Source organism: Mytilus trossulus, chromosome 9, assembly GCF_036588685.1.
Source record: "Mytilus trossulus isolate FHL-02 chromosome 9, PNRI_Mtr1.1.1.hap1, whole genome shotgun sequence".
NCBI lineage: Eukaryota > Metazoa > Mollusca > Bivalvia > Mytilida > Mytilidae > Mytilus > Mytilus trossulus.
Genome location: NC_086381.1, coordinates 21996281 through 22014767, shown reverse-complemented (window position 1 = coordinate 22014767; position 18487 = coordinate 21996281). Strand labels below are relative to the sequence as shown.

Below are 18487 nucleotides of genomic sequence, written 5' to 3'. Positions count from 1 at the left end.
TTAGTCACAGGGCATTAAAAAGACATTTTCAGTTCAACTTACTGTCTTTTTTTTTATTTATATAAGAAAATACAATTCCTTCTTATATTCACAGCCTTAGTTTATAAACCTAATTCAAATTGATTTTTTTCTAGAGCATGCCTGGAGTGTTGAAGTTTATCACTGCAAAAGATATACTTGGAACAAACAACTGTTACCCACCCCTAGACCCATCATTTCTGCCAGAAGAGGTAAGAAAAATAAAGATATTTTTTGTACATGCAGTAGGTTGACTGGTTTAATTACAATTAAAAGAATGCTTAGCAAGTGTCATATGAAAAAAACATTTTTTTTAACTGTTTTTAGTTTACAAATATTTGTATTTCACTGGATGCAACATATATAGTAAAATCCATATTTATTGTAGACATGGATGATTTCTGTTTGTAATTTTTGTGATTTCAATGCATAAACTTTTTTCAAGGGTGAATTCATACAACAAACTTTGATTTCACAATAACATTCCAATATAGTTATTTACTACACACTTTTTGGATTTGGATATTTTCATGCATTTCACAATAACCATTTCACAGAAAAAAGAATTTATTTAAAATAATTTATGAAGAAGAGTTAAGAACAGTTTGGATGTGAATATATGGTTTTAATGTGTCAATGCAAAGGTTCTGGAGTGATTGTTTATACATTGATCTTGCAGGTGCTTTGTAGTGGTGATGTAATGTATGCAGGGCAAGCTTTAGGGATGATAGTTGCTGGTATGTTTATCAAAGATTATTTGCAGTGCAAGGTTTAAAATTCTTTTAAAACAAATATTTTAAAAGATTGAAAAATGTGTTATATTTTGCAAAACTTCCATACTCACTACATAATTTGAAATATAGGTTTGGCATTAGGTCTGCACTCATAAGGGCTTGATTGATAATAGTAAGACAAATCTGTAACAAAACTGTTTCATAGTGCCTGCATACTGGATGTTATGAAAAATTCATTTAATTTCAGATGATGAAGATATTGCAAACAGAGCTACAGAACAAGTAGTAGTAACTTACTCTGACCAAAAACCACCGATAATGTCAATAGAAGATGGTATCCAGGCTAAATCCTTCTTTCCTAAACCTGGAGATGTAGTCAAAGTTGGGGATGCTGATAGTAAGAATTGTATAGAAAAAAGATAATGAGTTCCGAAAGACAAAATTATTCATGATATGTCGACTTCATTTAACAACAATACACATGCATTGTTATGAAATAAACCTCTTATGGCCAGTTGTTGTCTCTTTGACATTCCCTATTTCCATTCTCAATTTTATAATAGTATTTGCCTCATCATGGACATTTATGTTTAAGGATAAGATCCTTTCCACACTTAACCCTCTTCTAAAGTATTTTGATTGTTATTAAAATAAGTAAAAACTGGACACATCTTCTTATTTTTATATCGAACAGAAAAGGTAAAAAAAAATAGAAGTAAAGCATCCTTTTTAAAAAACAAATATTTTGTTTTTTTTATAATTCAGCTGCCATTGCTAACAGTCCTAAAAAGATAACAGGAAGTATTAGTTGGGGAGAACAACAGCATTTCCAGATGGAAACTCAGGTATAGAATATTTTCAAATCGTTTCAAATGTTCAGTGGATTCTATATTATTAGTAAGATATCAAATTTCTTTGATTTTGTGGGTACTTGTGAAATGTTTGAAGAAGTACAAATTTTCTATAGACATGTATGTCAGACTTTGGCAAAAATGTTGAAATAAAATATCCAAGAATACCATTTTGTCTTCAGTCTATGAGAAATTTGTTTCTCTAATTTTCATGCTATTTTCACATTTACTGGCCGATGTGAGAAAAATATTTCCAATCTCTAGTGAAAAATTTGTTCTCAGCAAATGATTGGTTGAAATTTTATTGTGACGTTAAATTTTCTTTGTTTCTTCTGATTTTTCCTATTGTGACGTCATGAAAAAGGCAACCATGCCTGATGACGTCACATAAAAAGTACACAACTTTCTTCAAATCTTTGAAAAAGAAGTATAAAAATCATAAGAGAAACAGATTCCACCGCTATAACTTGTTTATTATGATATTTCTCCCCTCTCAACAGTTAAATTTTAACTATCTAAATTGCTTGGCAAAGCCTCCCTCTTTAAATATTAAAATTTAACTGTCTCGAGTGGAGAAATATTGTAACACACTTGTTGCAGTTGTGGAATCTATATGTATCTGCCACAAATTGACAATAAATGAATCCACAGTAACAGGAAATTATCTGTATGCGAGATGAACAACATTTATAGATACATCAGTTTTGTGAGCTGTTTTCTAAAACACTTTTCATCTTAATTTGTTCCATCCTTTATTCAGTCTAAATGAAAGAACATAAGTGATTAAAGAAAAGGTGATTTGCTTAAACTGCAGATTACGTGTCTGCAAGACAGAAAGAATATATACAGTTTATTATTCATTTATTAACCAATAATTAAATCTTTTACAATGTAATAATTTACAGATCAGTATCTGTACCCCAACAGAAGATGGCATGGATGTTGAAGCCTCAACACAGTGGATAGACCTAACTCAACAGTCTACTGCCTTGGTGCTAGGGGTACCAGAAAGCAGGTATACAGTCTTCCGCAATATATATTTTTTTGATAACACAAATACACAGATCTATAATTTTTAACAATGTCAATGTCATAAATAATAAATATTATTTGAATGTAGAGATAAAAGATATGAAAACTAACTCAACTTATTTATTGGTGAACAACTAAGGGGCCTCCAGGCCACATGGTTTAAGAAGTTCTACTAGTGTAATCACTAGCTAGTCAACAATGAGGTTCTGATTTTGAAAACAACTCGTGTGGGTGCACACAACTCCAATGTTAATTGAATATGATGGTCAGTTTTCCTATCATAGGTCAGTGGTTTTCTCTGTGCACTCCTGCTTCCTCAACTTATAAAAGCTGCCCGCCATGAAATAGCCCAAAATTTAGTGGCACTTTGAAATGGCGTTATAACACCAACAATCAATAATTGGTGAACAATCAAGAAAGTAGTGACAGTCATAACAAGATTCTTGTCATGGGAGAGGCATGTAGACCAAATTAAAGTGAAGTGTTTACACATTACTTCTGCTTCCATAGTCAAGAGCAGAACACATTGACAGGACGAAAAAAAAATGATCTGCATTTATTCTGTTTTTGTTGAAATACAATCAGCCTCAGGAATTATAAATTTACAGGATATAAAGACAACTGAGACATCTTTGAAACATTAAAATTTTCTGACATCAGACACACAAATCAATGAATGTGTATGTAGATAGATGTTTTTGTGTTCTGTTAATCTGTTCCTTTTAAAATTGTTACACGATGATGACTAAACCCCTGCGAAATGATTATGAATAGTTCATGAATTGTTCATAAAAGATTCATGAACAGTTAATGAACTAGACATGAACTACAAATGGACAAGCACGTTCATGAACCAGTGAATAATGAACTATTCATGAACAGAAAGTGTTCATGAACTCTTTGGTTCATTAAAGTTCATGAACAAAAATAGTTCTTGAACTTTTATTATTCATGAATTGTTCATGATTTTATAGTTCATGAACACGCTTGTCCATTTGTAGTTCATGTCCTGTTCATGGATAGTTCATGAATTTTTTATGAATAATTCATGAATTTGTTCATGAACCATACCAGTCAATGAATCATTCATGAACACATGAACTACTGTGTTCATGAACTGTTCATTAGTAATTAAATTCATGAACATTGTTTGTTCACTTGTAGTTCATGAACTGTTCATCTAAAGTTCATGAAATAATTAAAAAGGATTTTCTTGAATTTTCATTTTTTGTGTTTTTATCATAAGTAAACTTCTCTTCCTGTCTGTAATTCAAATTGCTGTATCAGGACTTCCAACTAGAAATGCTAAATAACATCTTGGTGAAGTTGTTCTGCTTGAAATTCTTCACAGTTGAACAGATCTTTTAATTAATAAATGCATCTGAGTCCCCCCCTGCAAAATCAAAAATCACTCCACAAAGAATCAAAAGTCCTTGATATTTGTTTTTATAAATAAACACTCAAGATTAAACAGTTTCTAACAGGTATAAAACAATGTAATAATTTAATTTAATAAATGTTGTTTTTATTAAAATATCAATAGAGTAAGATTAATAACAAGAATATCACTTCAGCCTTTTCATGACATTTCAAATAATGTACCTACCCCCTTTTTCCCCTTTTAATTTACCCACACACAATCATAAGAGTGGCTGAAGCATGATTTATTTTTACCTTGAAATACAATATATTGTACAAATCTATCAGTTATTCCTGAATGGAAATCATTAAACTAACACTGTAAAATGTAAAGGCTACTTTCTGGTGTTTTATATTTATTTTAATTAATCAATAATTATTATATAATGCTTCAACAAATAGTTATTCAGCAAAAACATATAATCAAAATATATATAATTTACTTATCTGATAACAAATCTGCTTTATTTTGACAGCTATATTACTTCACTCCTCATCAAACATCTTCATTTGTATTGTAAGCGTCAAAAACACCATTTTGCTGACGTCATTATGACGGTTTTTCTATTCCCAGTCTCTTGTAATCATTTGTCTACATTGTAATCTTTTGTCAAAGTCATTGAAGCGTATGCAAAACGTAATTCATTAATAATGATAATTATTGACACCAGTCTGCAATGTTTGGGAAAGAATGAATTGTCATTAATCTGTGCTTTTTAGCTCACCTGGCCCGAAGGGCCAAGTGAGCTTTTCTCATCACTTGGCGTCCGGCGTCGTTAACTTTTACAAAAATCTTCTCCTCTGAAACTGCTGTGCCAAATTAAACCAAACTTGGCCACAATCATCATTGAGGTATCTAGTTTAAAAATTGTGTCCGGTGACCCGCCCAACCAACCAAGATGGCCGCCATGGCTAAAAATAGAACATAGGGGTAAAATGCAGTTTTTGGCTTATAACTCAAAAACCAAAGCATTTAGAGCAAATCTGACATGGGTTATAATTGTTCATCAGGTAAAGATCTATCTGCCCTGAAATTTTCAGATGAATCGGACATTCCGTTGTTGGGTTGCTGCCCCTGAATTAGTAATTTTAAGGAAATTTTACTGTTTTTGGTTATTATCTTGAATATTATTATAGAAAGAGATAAACTGTAAACAGCAATAATGTTCAGCAAAGTAAGATTTACAAATAAGTCAACATGACCGAAATGGTCAGTTGACCCGTTTAGGAGTTATTGCCCTTTATAGTCATTTTTTTTTCTCCATTTTTCATAAATCTTAGTTATGTTTTACAAAAATCTTCTCCTCTGAAACTGCTGGGCCAAATTGAACCAAACTTGGCCACAATCATCATTGAGGTATTTAGTTTAAAAATTGTGTCCGGTGACCCGCCCAACCAACCAAGATGGCTGGCATGGCTAAAAATAGATCAAAGGGGTAAAATGCAGGTTTTGGCTTATAACTCAAAAACCAAAGCATTTAAACCAAATCTGTCAGGTGTTAAATTGTTCATCAGGTAAAGATCTATCTGCCCTGAAATTTTCAGATGAATCGGACAACCCATTGTGGGGTTGCTGCCCCTCAATTGGTAATTTTAAGGAAATTTTACTGTTTTTGGTTATTATCTTGAATATTATTATAGAAAGAGATAAACTGTAAACAGCAATAATGTTCAGCAAAGTAAGATTTACAAATAAGTCAACAGGACTGAAATGGTCAGTTGACCCGTTTAGGAGTTATTGCCCTATATAGTCAATTTTTAACCATTTTTCGTAAATCTTAGTAATCTTTTACAAAAATCTTCTCTGAAACAACTGGGCCAAATTTAACCAAACTTGGCCACAACAATCATTGAGGTATTAAGGTTAAAAAATGTTTTGCGTGACTGCTTACCAACCAAGATGGCTGCCACAGCTAAAAATAGAACATAGGGGTAAAATGCAGTTTTTGGCTTATAACTCAAAAACCAAAGCATTTAGAGCAAATCTGACCTGGTGTTAAATTGTTCATCAGGTAAAGATCTATCTGCCCTGAAATTTTCAGATGAATCGGACAACCCATTGTTGGGTTGCTGCCCCTGAATTAGTCATTTTAAGGAAATTTTGCTGTTTTTGGTTATTATCTTGAATATTATTATAGATAGAGATAAACTGTAAACAGCAATAATGTTCAGCAAAGTAAGATTTACAAATAAGTCAAATGACTGAAATTGTCAGTTGACTCCTTTAAGAGTTATTGCCCTTTATAGTCAAGTTTTAACCATTTTTTCGTAAATCTAAGTAATCTTTTACAAAAATCTTCTCCTCTGAAACTACTGGGCCAAGTTAATTATAGATAGAGATAATTGTAAGCAGCTAGAATGTTCAGTAAATTAAGATGTACAAACACATCACCATCACCAAAACACAATTTTGTCATGAATCAATCTGCGTCCTTTGTTTAATATTCACATAGACCAAGGTGAGCGACACAGGCTCTTTAGAGCCTCTAGTTTATAAGTTCCTCTATGTGCGGTATGATGGTTAAGAAAGGCACATGTTTGAACTTTGAGAGACAATCAGAAATTACATCTTTAGAAGAAAGAAATTAAGTTTACCATTGTCATGATTGTGAAAACGAAACATGAGAAACATCTCCAGCTCAAAGTAAGTTACAAAACTTTGAAGTTAGTCCCAAATTTTGTATGACTCTAAAAATGTAACATTCTTCTGGCGTAGTATGAAAAAAAGAAAAAGGTGCTGAGCTAAATTCTGTTGTTAAATGATTTTTTTTTTAATGATTATTTTATTTTTTTTAATTTACCAGAAAAAAGAGAGATATTTTATTTTTCATATTTTATTTTTTTCTCCAACTTTTTCTCCTTTCTCCCAGCCTTCCTCTCCTTTCTCCTACCCCCTTTCTCCTTTCTCCTACACCCTTTCTCCCTGTCTCCCTTACCCCTGTCCTCCCCCTCATACATGTATTTACACTTTTGCTATTCAACTGAATTTTGTCTCAAAATGATCTCAAGATCTGTAAATGAATAAACTGGAGGTCATGCTAAAAGCACTTTAATTGTGATGTCATGATACAAGGTAATGGATGTCAAATTTTATGAGAACTTGTATGACAGTCATATTTATGAATTTTTTTATAAACTTTATGGATTCATTTATTCATTAAAAGTTCATAAAATGTTCATGAACAAAAAAAAATTGTGTTATGACTTACAGTTCATTAAAGTTCAGAAAATATTCATGAACTGCATTTTATGAACTATTCATGAACTAAATTCATTAACGAAACTTAATGAACTCATTATGAACAGTCATGCATTGTTCATGAACATTCATGAACAGTTCATGGTGGTTCATCAGTTCATGAATTTCATCTCGCAGGGGATGTACCCATATTTTGACTCTTTTATTTATTGTGTCTGTTTATTTAACGCATCAATGTAAATATAACAGAATTTGATGAGACTGTCATCAAATTGAGAGGGTTAGGGCTAGAAAACCAGGGTTAATCCACCATTTTCTACATTTGAGAATGCCTGTACCAAGTCAGGAATATGACAGTTCTTGTCCATTCGTTTTTTATGTGTTTTGTTAATTGATTTTGCCTTGTAATAATGGACTTTCTGAATTGATTTTCCTCTAAGTTCAGTATTTTTGTGATTTTACTTTTTACCGTATTTGCATTCATGTCACATAAAGATGAAAAGTTTAAAATTCTGTGTTTTAGTTTTTACATTTGAAACTAACTTATTTTCAGTATAAATGTCAGGGTGAAGAGACTTGGTGGAGCTTATGGTAGTAAGATTACTAGGAATTTAATTGTGTCAGCTGGCTGTGCTATTGCTGCTCAAATCATGAAAAGGTATATTCAATATGTATATAGCAGAAACCACTGACTATTTTATATATTTATTTCTAATAAGTATGTGTTTATCATGAAGTATAGCCTGGCTAGATACACAGATTTATAATATTTAAGACTTTCAGCATGAACAAGTTTGCTGATTCATTGCAAATGATAAGTTAGTTAAGTTTTAAGAATAAATAAAAGGTTAATTAAGTCTCCTGATATATGCTAATTAATCTATATAATATTATATGCTTAACAATGACTATATTTAATACCCATTGAACAAGTTGCAAATCAAACCGACAAACACATTTGCATTGTATTGTCAAAACCAGCCCATATTTATGAAGCAGAAGCATTCTACTGTCTAATAAATAACTGAAAGTTTACATTTTAACAATTTTGTAAAACTGCTATATTTTGAGGCCAAAAGGGGTCTTACTGAACCGAACCTTTGATTCGTTTGGGAATAGTCACATGTTAAACTTTATTTTCAAAGGTAGAGAGAAAACAGCGGATAGCAAAAAGCATATTGCACAGAGCATATCACACGGCTATTTTTAGAATATTTAAAAACAGATTGACTTTGTGACGTCATGTAATGGATTTCAGGATATTGTTAAACGTTTTGAAACAAATGATATCTGTGAATGACTGCGATCGATTATTTGACGAAAACAATCTTCAAATACATAAGATGTCAAACAAACAAAAAAATACACACTGCACTACATTGATTAGTAAAGCCTTTAATTTGTTAAACTATCATAATTTTTAGAAAAAAATGTATTTTAAAAGTTTCATTCTTATGTTAATATGTATGATTTTTTGAATTTTAAATGATTTAGGACTGTGAAGCTTAATATGGATTTTCATACAAACTTTAAAATGGTCGGGAGACGTGTATCGTACAGAGCTGACTATGATGTAAGTTATCAACTCTATCATGAAATGTGTTTTTACTCAAATGCTTGAATTGACTGTCATAGGAAAATTTTGATGAAAGCACCATTTTACATTTGATTGTCTGTAGTCTGAAGTTCATTTTATAAGTTTAGAATTTAATGAGGCATTTATTATTGAATATTATAACAATAAACAGTACAATCGAACATATTAGTTCAATACCAGAACCTAAAACTAGTTTGGAATTTTAAATCTTGTCTCCTGAAAATTAATTGACCCCACAACATGTTGATAAGAGTATGAGGCTGTTGTTGAGTTGTCTCATTGGTTTATATATCCCAGATCTCTCATTTGTTTATATTATTTAAATAGAATTTTTTAAACTCTTCTTAAAGTGTAAATAAAAGTATTTTCGTGTAACATTTTCCATGGAATATCCAGTCAAGAAGATTTTAAACAAGACTTTCAATTATCGTTTCATGACAGGTTGGTTGCACTAACGATGGGTTGTTAAATGGAATCAAAATACAGATATATGGTGACCTTGGATATCTCCCAAATGAAAACAGCCTACCTGGGATTGCCCCCTGGATGGACAATGGTAAGATGAATTGTTGTATTATATATTATGGCATAGTTGTTTATTGTATCTAGTGATTGATTCAAGCTGTATTGTTTTTCTGATATTTTTGGTTTCAGATCTTTCCAAAATCTAAGACACAAAACAGTTGCTACCATGCTGTTTGTCAAGAAATGATGCTTTTGATAAAGGACTTTTGTTTAAAACTCACTATTATAGCTATCTGCCTGAAAGAAAAAAGAAAGACATGTCATGAGTATTATTTTACCTTGAATAATATCCTGAATCCCTAGATTAGTTCAATTGATATAAACCCAAAAAAATGAACTTTGAGGCAGTTTTTTTTTTTTAAAGATTTGGGTTAGTTAAGAAATCTTCAATTATAGACACACAACTACTTTTGGTAATATTATAAATTATAAGCTTGTATCCACAAGTTATATTAGTTTTTTTTAGCTACCTACCCATATAAGATCTTGTATGAACTACATGCACTTCGTATCATGACATTTCAAAGATTGTTTTACAGTGGTTGTAACACATAACTTACCTTGGTTACTTTTGGGAGCAGGGAGATCTCGATTTTTATTTTCAATTATTCTATTTACAATTGTTTCTCATTTCAGCATACTTTTGTGAAAACTGGAAATTAACACCTGTGGCAGTAAAAACAAATAAACCTATAAATACAGCTTGTCGAGCGCCAGGTATGATTACAATGTTTTTATTTTGTTTACACATTTTAAATTTGAAGCAGGTTATCCAAAATGTTTAGATTCAATACTAGTCAAGTTTTCTCATCTTGATGACTAAATTATACAAATATAACCTTTGTATGAGGACGATACAACGATATATTGACCTGAAAGAAGTATATTGACTGAGAACGAAGATGAGGTCGATATTCTTCTTTGGGTCGATATATCCTGTATTGACCTCATGCAAAAGGCTATATTTGTTATATTATTAATTTCAGATCATTATGCATATTTGTATCAAAATCGTCATTTGATTTTGTTTTAGTTTTATAGATATCATATTGTCTCCTTGACGATTACAACATATTAGTTGTTATTTGATTTATTTTGTTTGTTTGTTTGACATCTGATGTATTTGAAGAATTTTTTTGTCAAATAATCGATCACAGATATCATTTGTTTCAAAACGTTTAACAATATCCTGAAATTCATTACATGACGTCACAAAGTAAATCGGGTTTTAGATATTCTAAAAATAACCGTGCAATATGCTCTGTGCAATATGCATTTTGCTATCCGCCGTTTTTCTCTACCTTCGAAAATATAGTTTAACATGTGACTATACCTAAACGAATCAAATTTGTTAAAATAAATGAATTAATTATATATGTCTGTTTTTGTTGACAGGTTCTACACCAGCCATATTCATGATGGAATCTATTATGGAAAATGTTGCTAAGGAACTTAACCTTGACCCTACAGCATTTAGAACTCTCAATCTGTATAAAAAAGGACAGGTAAGGTAGATTTGTTCAAATTTTATGTAGTTTATATACTGAAAATGAATATATGATACAGATTTCAGTGTACACAACAAATAACCTTCATTTGGTATGGAAAGCCAACGGGGTCAAAATTCTTAATTCGTAATTTGTCAATTCGTAACTTGTAACTGTGTAATTTCTAAATTGTCAATTCGTAAATTGTTAATTTGTAACTTGTTACTGTGAAATTCATAATGCTTAATTCGTAAATTGTCAATTTGTAACTTGCACCTTTGTAGTTTCAACATTCTTAATTGGTAAATTGTCAGTTTGTTACTTGTAACTGTGCAATTTCATAATGCTTCATTCGTAAATTGTTGATTTGTTACTTGTATATTTGTATCAAAATTCAACATTCTTTATTTGTTAATTGTCAATGTGTAACTTGTAACTTGTAGATTTCAAAATTCTTTATTGGTAAATTGTCATTTTGTATTTTGATGTTTTGTAATTTGTAACCTGTAACTTGTCGATTCGTGAATTGTCGATGTGTGAAATGTCGAAGTGTTAAATGTCCTCGTTGTATTATGCTAACGATCATTATGACGACAGATGGCGCTCGGGTTCTTCTTCGGTGTATAATTCTCCTGTAAGTAGGAGCACCGCCATATGGAATATAAAGGAGTTTAAATCAATTATGTACAGCGCATACATATAAAAGATAACAAATAGATAGATACATTCATTTTGTTTGTTTTATATGGCATGTATATAAGGAACTCGGTTTTATATTGAGGTAACCTCGTATAAAAATCATTGTTTATTAACTGTACTGGTCACCAAACCTGCAATGAGGTGTGTCACTTCCTTTATTAAGGTATATAGATGTGTCGCTGGAACGGGCCTTTTTATCAACTTCGCAAATATATTACTGTCACTTTGTAAGAAATTTCTACTTAATATTTAACCGGGTCGAACAAGACTAAAAACATGAAATATGAGACGGTGCTGGAAAAAAACTAATACTAGTATCCAGGACCGCAAATTTTGGACTCAGTGTATAATGGCAGAAATGGTTTGACAACCATCATTCATTAATTTCAATATTAATATTTCAGAAAAGAATGTAATTATCTAATGATATCTTTTGATACAAGAAACAAATGGACGAACAGTCTTTATTAATTTGGCTCCTGAGTAATGAACATAAATCAGGAATCTGATGTACAGTAGTTGTCGTTTGTTTATGTAATTTATACGTGTTTCTCGTTTCTTGGTTTTTTTTATATATAGATTAGACTGTTTGTTTTTCCGTTTGAATGGTTTTACACTAGTAATTTTGGGGCCCTTTATAGCTTGTTGCTCGGTGTGAGCCAAGGATCCGTGTTGAAGGTCGTATCTTGAGCTATAATTTACTTAACGGTAAGTCATAAATCAACAACAAAACTCAGTAATTATGTACAGTATGGATATGATGTTGACATGACTCATTTGTATATTCTCTTCTGAATACATGTGAGGCATGAAAAATGTCCCTAGCACAAATTTACCTAAATTCCAATTTAATAATAATTCTAACATTTTTTAATACACTGTTTTTTATAAATTGTTATCATTTTGGATGGAGAGTTGTTTCATTGGCGCTCATACCACATCTTCTTTTATCTATAAAAAATATTTAATGATATCATATAAGTACTTTGCAAAACAAACTGAATGAAAAATTATTTTAAATGAGTCACTTAGTTAATTTATACTATATATCAAAACTGTGTTGAATGTGCACTTTTGTAATAAAATCTAAAGGAACCAGAAAACTAATCGAGGCCCTAATATTTGAGATATTGTCAACTGGAATGCACGAAAACCGCATATATTTTAATGGTCAGGTCAATAATGGGTTATGGGCAAAAGTATGGAACCAGAACACATCTTAATGTACAATCATCAATAAGCTTGAAAGAATACAGAGACAACCTATGAGATTTATAACAGGAGAGTACAAATCCAGAGAAGTTAGATGCGTCTCAAACACGCTCACCAAACTGAAACTACAAGACAGACAGACAAAACGCTCAAGTCAGAAGCTAATATAAATTCTGTTCGAGGTGGTCGCAGTGCTATAGAACCAGACAATTTAAAAAAAAAAATCTTCCAAAAAAGAACACTATATTGCTGTCAAGGGCCCGATTTAACAATGATCAGTCAAGAAATGTTGTGAACAAACATGCAGATAAAAAAAACCTACACTAGGTGTTTTGAGATCTCAACGAGTAAAATACAACAATATTCTAACTCACTTTTCGTAAAAACAGTATTCGTATAGAACCACATTGAAGAAGCGTAGTGCATACACCGATCGTTAACAGCCGTTCAGAAACTACTCTCGTGCATCGTCAATTCATCGACGGCGCTCTCTCTACCGTTATATTAAAGCTGGTATTTCAGATGGCCCCTAAACAAATATGTATAGCAGTTCAGTGATACCGGACTTCAAACTGAACTTCGAATTATACACAAGAAACAAAAATTAAAAATCATACAAGACTAACAAAGGCCAGTGTTTTTTTTTCGAAATCTACAACCCCCCCTTCCTAATACTCCCACTTTGAAACAAATTGACGCCCTCTCCCTCTGACTTGTCAGAGAAAAGATCTTGCCATATGGCCATTTGCATGAAAGAGGCAATTATATCTTATATGCTTACACTAATTATACCCCACGCAACGAAGTTGCGGAGGGTGTAATGTTTTGACCCGTCCGTCTGTCTGTCGTCAGTAAGTCAGTCCATCGGTCCTGATTCTTGTCATCGCAACTCATCTAAAACCACACAACAGAATTTCATGATAATAGGGACAAACTTAGTAGATTTGCATATCGACAAGAAATTACATTTCAATTTTTTTTCTAGAAGTTACGCCCCTTTGAACTTATGTGCTTCGATATACCTCTGCAACAGTTTATCGTCGCAACTCATCTGAAACCTCACCACAGAATTTCATGAAACCTTTTAGATAATAAGGACATACTATGAAGATTTACATATCGAAATGAAATTATGATTCTTTTTTTTCTTATACAACTATTTTTTCTTACACTTATTTTATTTTTCCAGTGACAATGTGGGTACGTAAGCGCGCTCACTTAAGGTTCTTTAATTTTATTTCTCCACGAAAATATTTGCACATTATTTGGGGTTTGGCCAAAGGAGTATGTATTTGGTAATTTTTACAGTAAAATGATAGCCTGTGACCCAGGCTGACTGCTCGACAGAAGAGCCAGGCGGAATACAAGCTGGTTTGTCAATAGGATATTGGGATTGTATTGTTACGAATTCATTGCAAATGATTTTTTATTTCATATTTGACATGCAAATTTAAAAAAAATAGGTGTATCGATTAACATCGTGAATCATTTCAGTTAATTAACGATTGACAAAATGTTAGATTTAGTATAAAGGTTGCCGGGCTATAAGGAGGTGTGACACCACGTGGGGTTCATATCGGAAGTACGGGGCATTGAACAGCTTTTGAGATGGACGAACTCGTGAATATTTTGGTCTTTTTGGTTGTACATTTTTATTGTAGGAAATCTGGTAGCGTCGATTTTTAAGCTTCTTGACCAGAAAAATTCAGTAGGCATATATATTAATACATAAAATTGAGAATGGAAATGGGGAATGTGTCAAAGAGAAAACAACCCGACCATATAACCGACAACGGCAGAATAGAATATATACGTCAGCCCTTTCCTGTCAGAATAAAATGGTCCAATAATAGCATTTTATGATTAATAGAAATCGTTTATTACTAGTACCTGAGTTTTCAGTAATGATGTTGTCTTTTAAAGTCGACTATAATGGTATTAGGTTTTGTCTTTCATGAAGGCCGTAGGTTGCCTATAGTTGCTTACATCGACTTTATTTGTACTTCGCTTTGGTGGATAGTTGTCTCATTGGCAATCATACGGTTTATGACCACATCTCCTTATTGTATATACCTGAATAATCCAGTCGTAATATCCCACTGACCAACGACTATTTCATTAACCCCGTGATTAGGAGAGCCTCAATTACCGGTTCAGGGACTGAACTAATCGGGACGTTTTTTTTACATAGTTTCCGTTCTCTAACGAAAGTCCATGTCAGTAAACAAAATAAAACTGGAATCCTGTAAACATGCAATTTTGGTTTTGCTTTTTTTTAGACGCATTTGCTGTCATAAATGGATTAAACTTACTTAGGTATATATTCCACATGGAGGTACTCCGACTTACAGGAGAATTATACACCGAAGAAGAACCCGAGCGCCATCTGTCGTCATAATGATCGTTAGCATAATACAACGAGGACATTTAACACTTCGACATTTCACACATCGACAATTCACGAATCGACAAGTTACATGTTACAAATTACAAAACATCAATATACAAAAAGACAATTTACCAATAAAGAATTTTGAAATCTACAAGTTACAAGTTACACATTGACAATTAGCAAATAAAGAATGTTGAATTTTGATACAAATATACAAGTTACAAATCAACAATTTACGAATGAAGCATTATGAAATTGCACAGTTACAAGAAACAAACTGACAATTTACCGATTAAGAATGTTGAAACTACAAAGGTGCAAGTTACAAATTGACAATTTACGAATTAAGCATTATGAATTTCACAGTAACAAGTTACAAATTAACAATTTACGAATTGACAATTTAGAAATTACACAGTTACAAGTTACGAATTGACAAGTCACGAATTCAGAATTTTGACCCTGTTGGCTTTCCATAATTTGGTATGTTAGAATTTAAATGTTAAGGGGCAAAATACATCTTATGTATTATCGCACCGCTGGTAAAATATCACTTTGTGATTGGTTTAACGTCGTCACGTGGTGACCCCCTATGAGACCGTATGGGGTTAGTAAATTTCATAGGGGGTTCATGACGTGTTAATGGTGACATCATCTATTAATGTTGTTGTGTTTCCTTAATTATTTTTCAACAAAACGCATCAGAAAAAGTGCAGCGTGCGATAAATTCATTATACAGTTAACTACTGATCTCTATGGTGGGTGAATAAAAACTATACGGGACTCAGCCTCTGGCCTCACCCCCTATGGATTTTACTAACCCTCTATGGATCCGTAGAGGGTTAGTAGCGAACCATATAACTTATATTATTGTACCGCGGCTAAATTATCAAGTTGTGATTGGTTTAACGCCGTCACGTGATGTTCCCCTATAAGACTGTAGGGGGTTAATAAATTTCATAGGGGGTTCATGACACGGTAATGGTGACGTCATCTATTAATGTTGTTGTGTTTCTTTGATTATTTTTCAACAAAACTCAGCAGAAAAAGTCCAGCGTACGATGAATTCTTTATACGGTTAACTGCTGACCCCCTACAGATCCATAGAGGGTGAATAAAATCCATAGGGATGCGGCCTCCGGCATCACCCCCTATGGATTTTACTAACCCTCTATGGATCTGTAGGGGGTCAGTAGTGAACCATATAGTAGTGAACCATATAACTTATAATATTTCCGGCCTCACCCCCTATGGATTTTACTAACCCTCTATGGATCTGTAGGGGGTCAGTAGTGAACCATATAACTTATAATATTTAGAGTTTAGATGATGATTAAATGTTTAGTTTATTCAAGAAATTGATGTAGTTGAATATATTGTATGATTTATTCTTACGTTAATAACAAATTAGCATGCACTGTTTTGCAACTAAAATCCCATGATATACTTGAACATTTTCATATCAGCCAAAAGAAACATAAGGGGGGCAATTCATAAAAGTACTGGTAATTGTCATATTACAATTCTTTCTTTTTGTTTCTGATAGAAAACACCTTTAGGAAATACCTTGAACTATTGTAACATCAGACAACTGGTACCACAGCTTATGTCCTCTTCAGATTATACCAGTAGAGCTGCAGCTGTACAGGCTTTTAATCAGGTAAGTCAGGTGTAATTGCAGAATAATATAGAATTAGCCCTGATTATATTTTATGCCTAAAATTTAGGAAAGTAATTTATTAAATATTTCATTTTGTCAAGTATTTATATATTTTTTTATTTAATTGAAAATAGAGAAAATTCATCCAGGGAAATTATGTAATGAAAGGACAAGTTAAATGACATTAAACAATTTAAAAAAATGGTATAAGATATTGAAATGTTAAATATCAATGAAGTCAATCACCTGACAAACACATTTTTACTTAGCGATATTTACTACATGTATTAAGAATGTATTATCCATATATAATTTTAAATAACAAATTTGAAGAAGCTGTTGTACAAAATAAAAAAAAATATGTTTGAAGTAAAAATTAGGTATTATATAAAAATGAAACATCTTTTCCAATTGAGTTTGTGTTAATGATATATAATTGATTTTAAGATTTATGTCAAGATATTTCAAGAAAAAGGAAGACAGTAAAAGTCAAAGTAAACAGCAACCAAACATGTTTTAAACCAAATTCATGGTGGTTATACTCTATTTAACTTATAATAAGAGTTCTATATGTAAATACATATCTAGGTAATCTCTTTTAACTATTTTATTCTTTCTTATTTAGGCAAACAGATGGAAGAAAAAAGGTTTATCAATTGTCCCTATCAAGTTTGGCCTATCCTATGCTGGGGTCCATTATAATGCTATTGTAAACATCTATGCTGGCGATGGCAGTATTTCTATTGCTCATGGTGGCGTAGAAAGTGGACAGGGGATCAACACTAAGGTGGGTACAAAACTATATTACACAAATATAGCCTTTGTATGAGGTCGATACAAGGATATATTGACTTGAAAAAAGTATATTGACTGAGGACCAAGTCCGAGGTCGATCTACTTCTTTGGGTCAATATATCCTGTATTAACCTCATACAAAGGCTATATTTGTTATATTATTAATTTCAGACCATTATCAATATGTATATTTGAATCAAAATCGTCATTTGATTTTGTTTGAAAGATATCATATTGTCTCCTTGACAATAACAACATATATTAGCTGTTATTTATTTTTATGTTTTTGTTTGTTTGACATCTTATGTATTTGAAGATTTTTTAAGTCAGATAATAGGTCAAAGATATCATTTTTTTCAAAACGTTTAACGATATCCTGAAATTCATTACATGACGTCACAAAGTAAATCAGTTTTTAAATATTCTAAAAATAACCATGCAATATGTTCTGTGCAATATGCTTTTTGCTATCCGCCGTTTTCTCTCTACATTCGAAAATATAGTTTAACATGTGACTATCCCTAAACGAATCAAATTTCTTAAAATATACCAATTAATAATACATTTGTATATGCAAGTTACTGTTGATTCATTGTTTGTGTATTTCAATTTTTGTGGATAGAGGAAAACTTTTTTTTTTTTTATATTTGATTTAATTGATTTACCACAGTCTGTATACAGACCCTTGAGAAAATGTGTACTTGGTTGAACAATTAAAATGCTGGTTTACTTTTTCCCTGTGAATAAACAACAATTGGTATTCAACGAGTAATAATGAATCTGCAGTATATAAGATGAAATGTTTATGAGGTCAATTTATGGGCAATTTGGTAATTAGAAGACCAATTTTAAGAGGGAGGGGCTCAT

The 18487-nt window shown here is 31.9% G+C and overlaps 1 protein-coding gene across 1 annotated transcript in view; it reads left to right on the top strand.

Moving 5' to 3' along the window:
* LOC134685311 (xanthine dehydrogenase-like) overlaps positions 1-18487 on the top strand; it is a 44903-nt gene that overhangs the window by 18062 nt on the left and 8354 nt on the right. Inside the window, exons 17-28 of the mRNA XM_063544969.1 lie at positions 135-230; positions 698-755; positions 1000-1149; positions 1518-1597; positions 2509-2618; positions 7807-7911; positions 8748-8826; positions 9292-9406; positions 10012-10092; positions 10771-10880; positions 16712-16825; positions 17451-17612. Of these exons, the coding sequence (XP_063401039.1) occupies positions 135-230; positions 698-755; positions 1000-1149; positions 1518-1597; positions 2509-2618; positions 7807-7911; positions 8748-8826; positions 9292-9406; positions 10012-10092; positions 10771-10880; positions 16712-16825; positions 17451-17612 (1260 nt within the window). The remainder of the gene's footprint in view (positions 1-134; positions 231-697; positions 756-999; positions 1150-1517; positions 1598-2508; positions 2619-7806; positions 7912-8747; positions 8827-9291; positions 9407-10011; positions 10093-10770; positions 10881-16711; positions 16826-17450; positions 17613-18487) is intronic.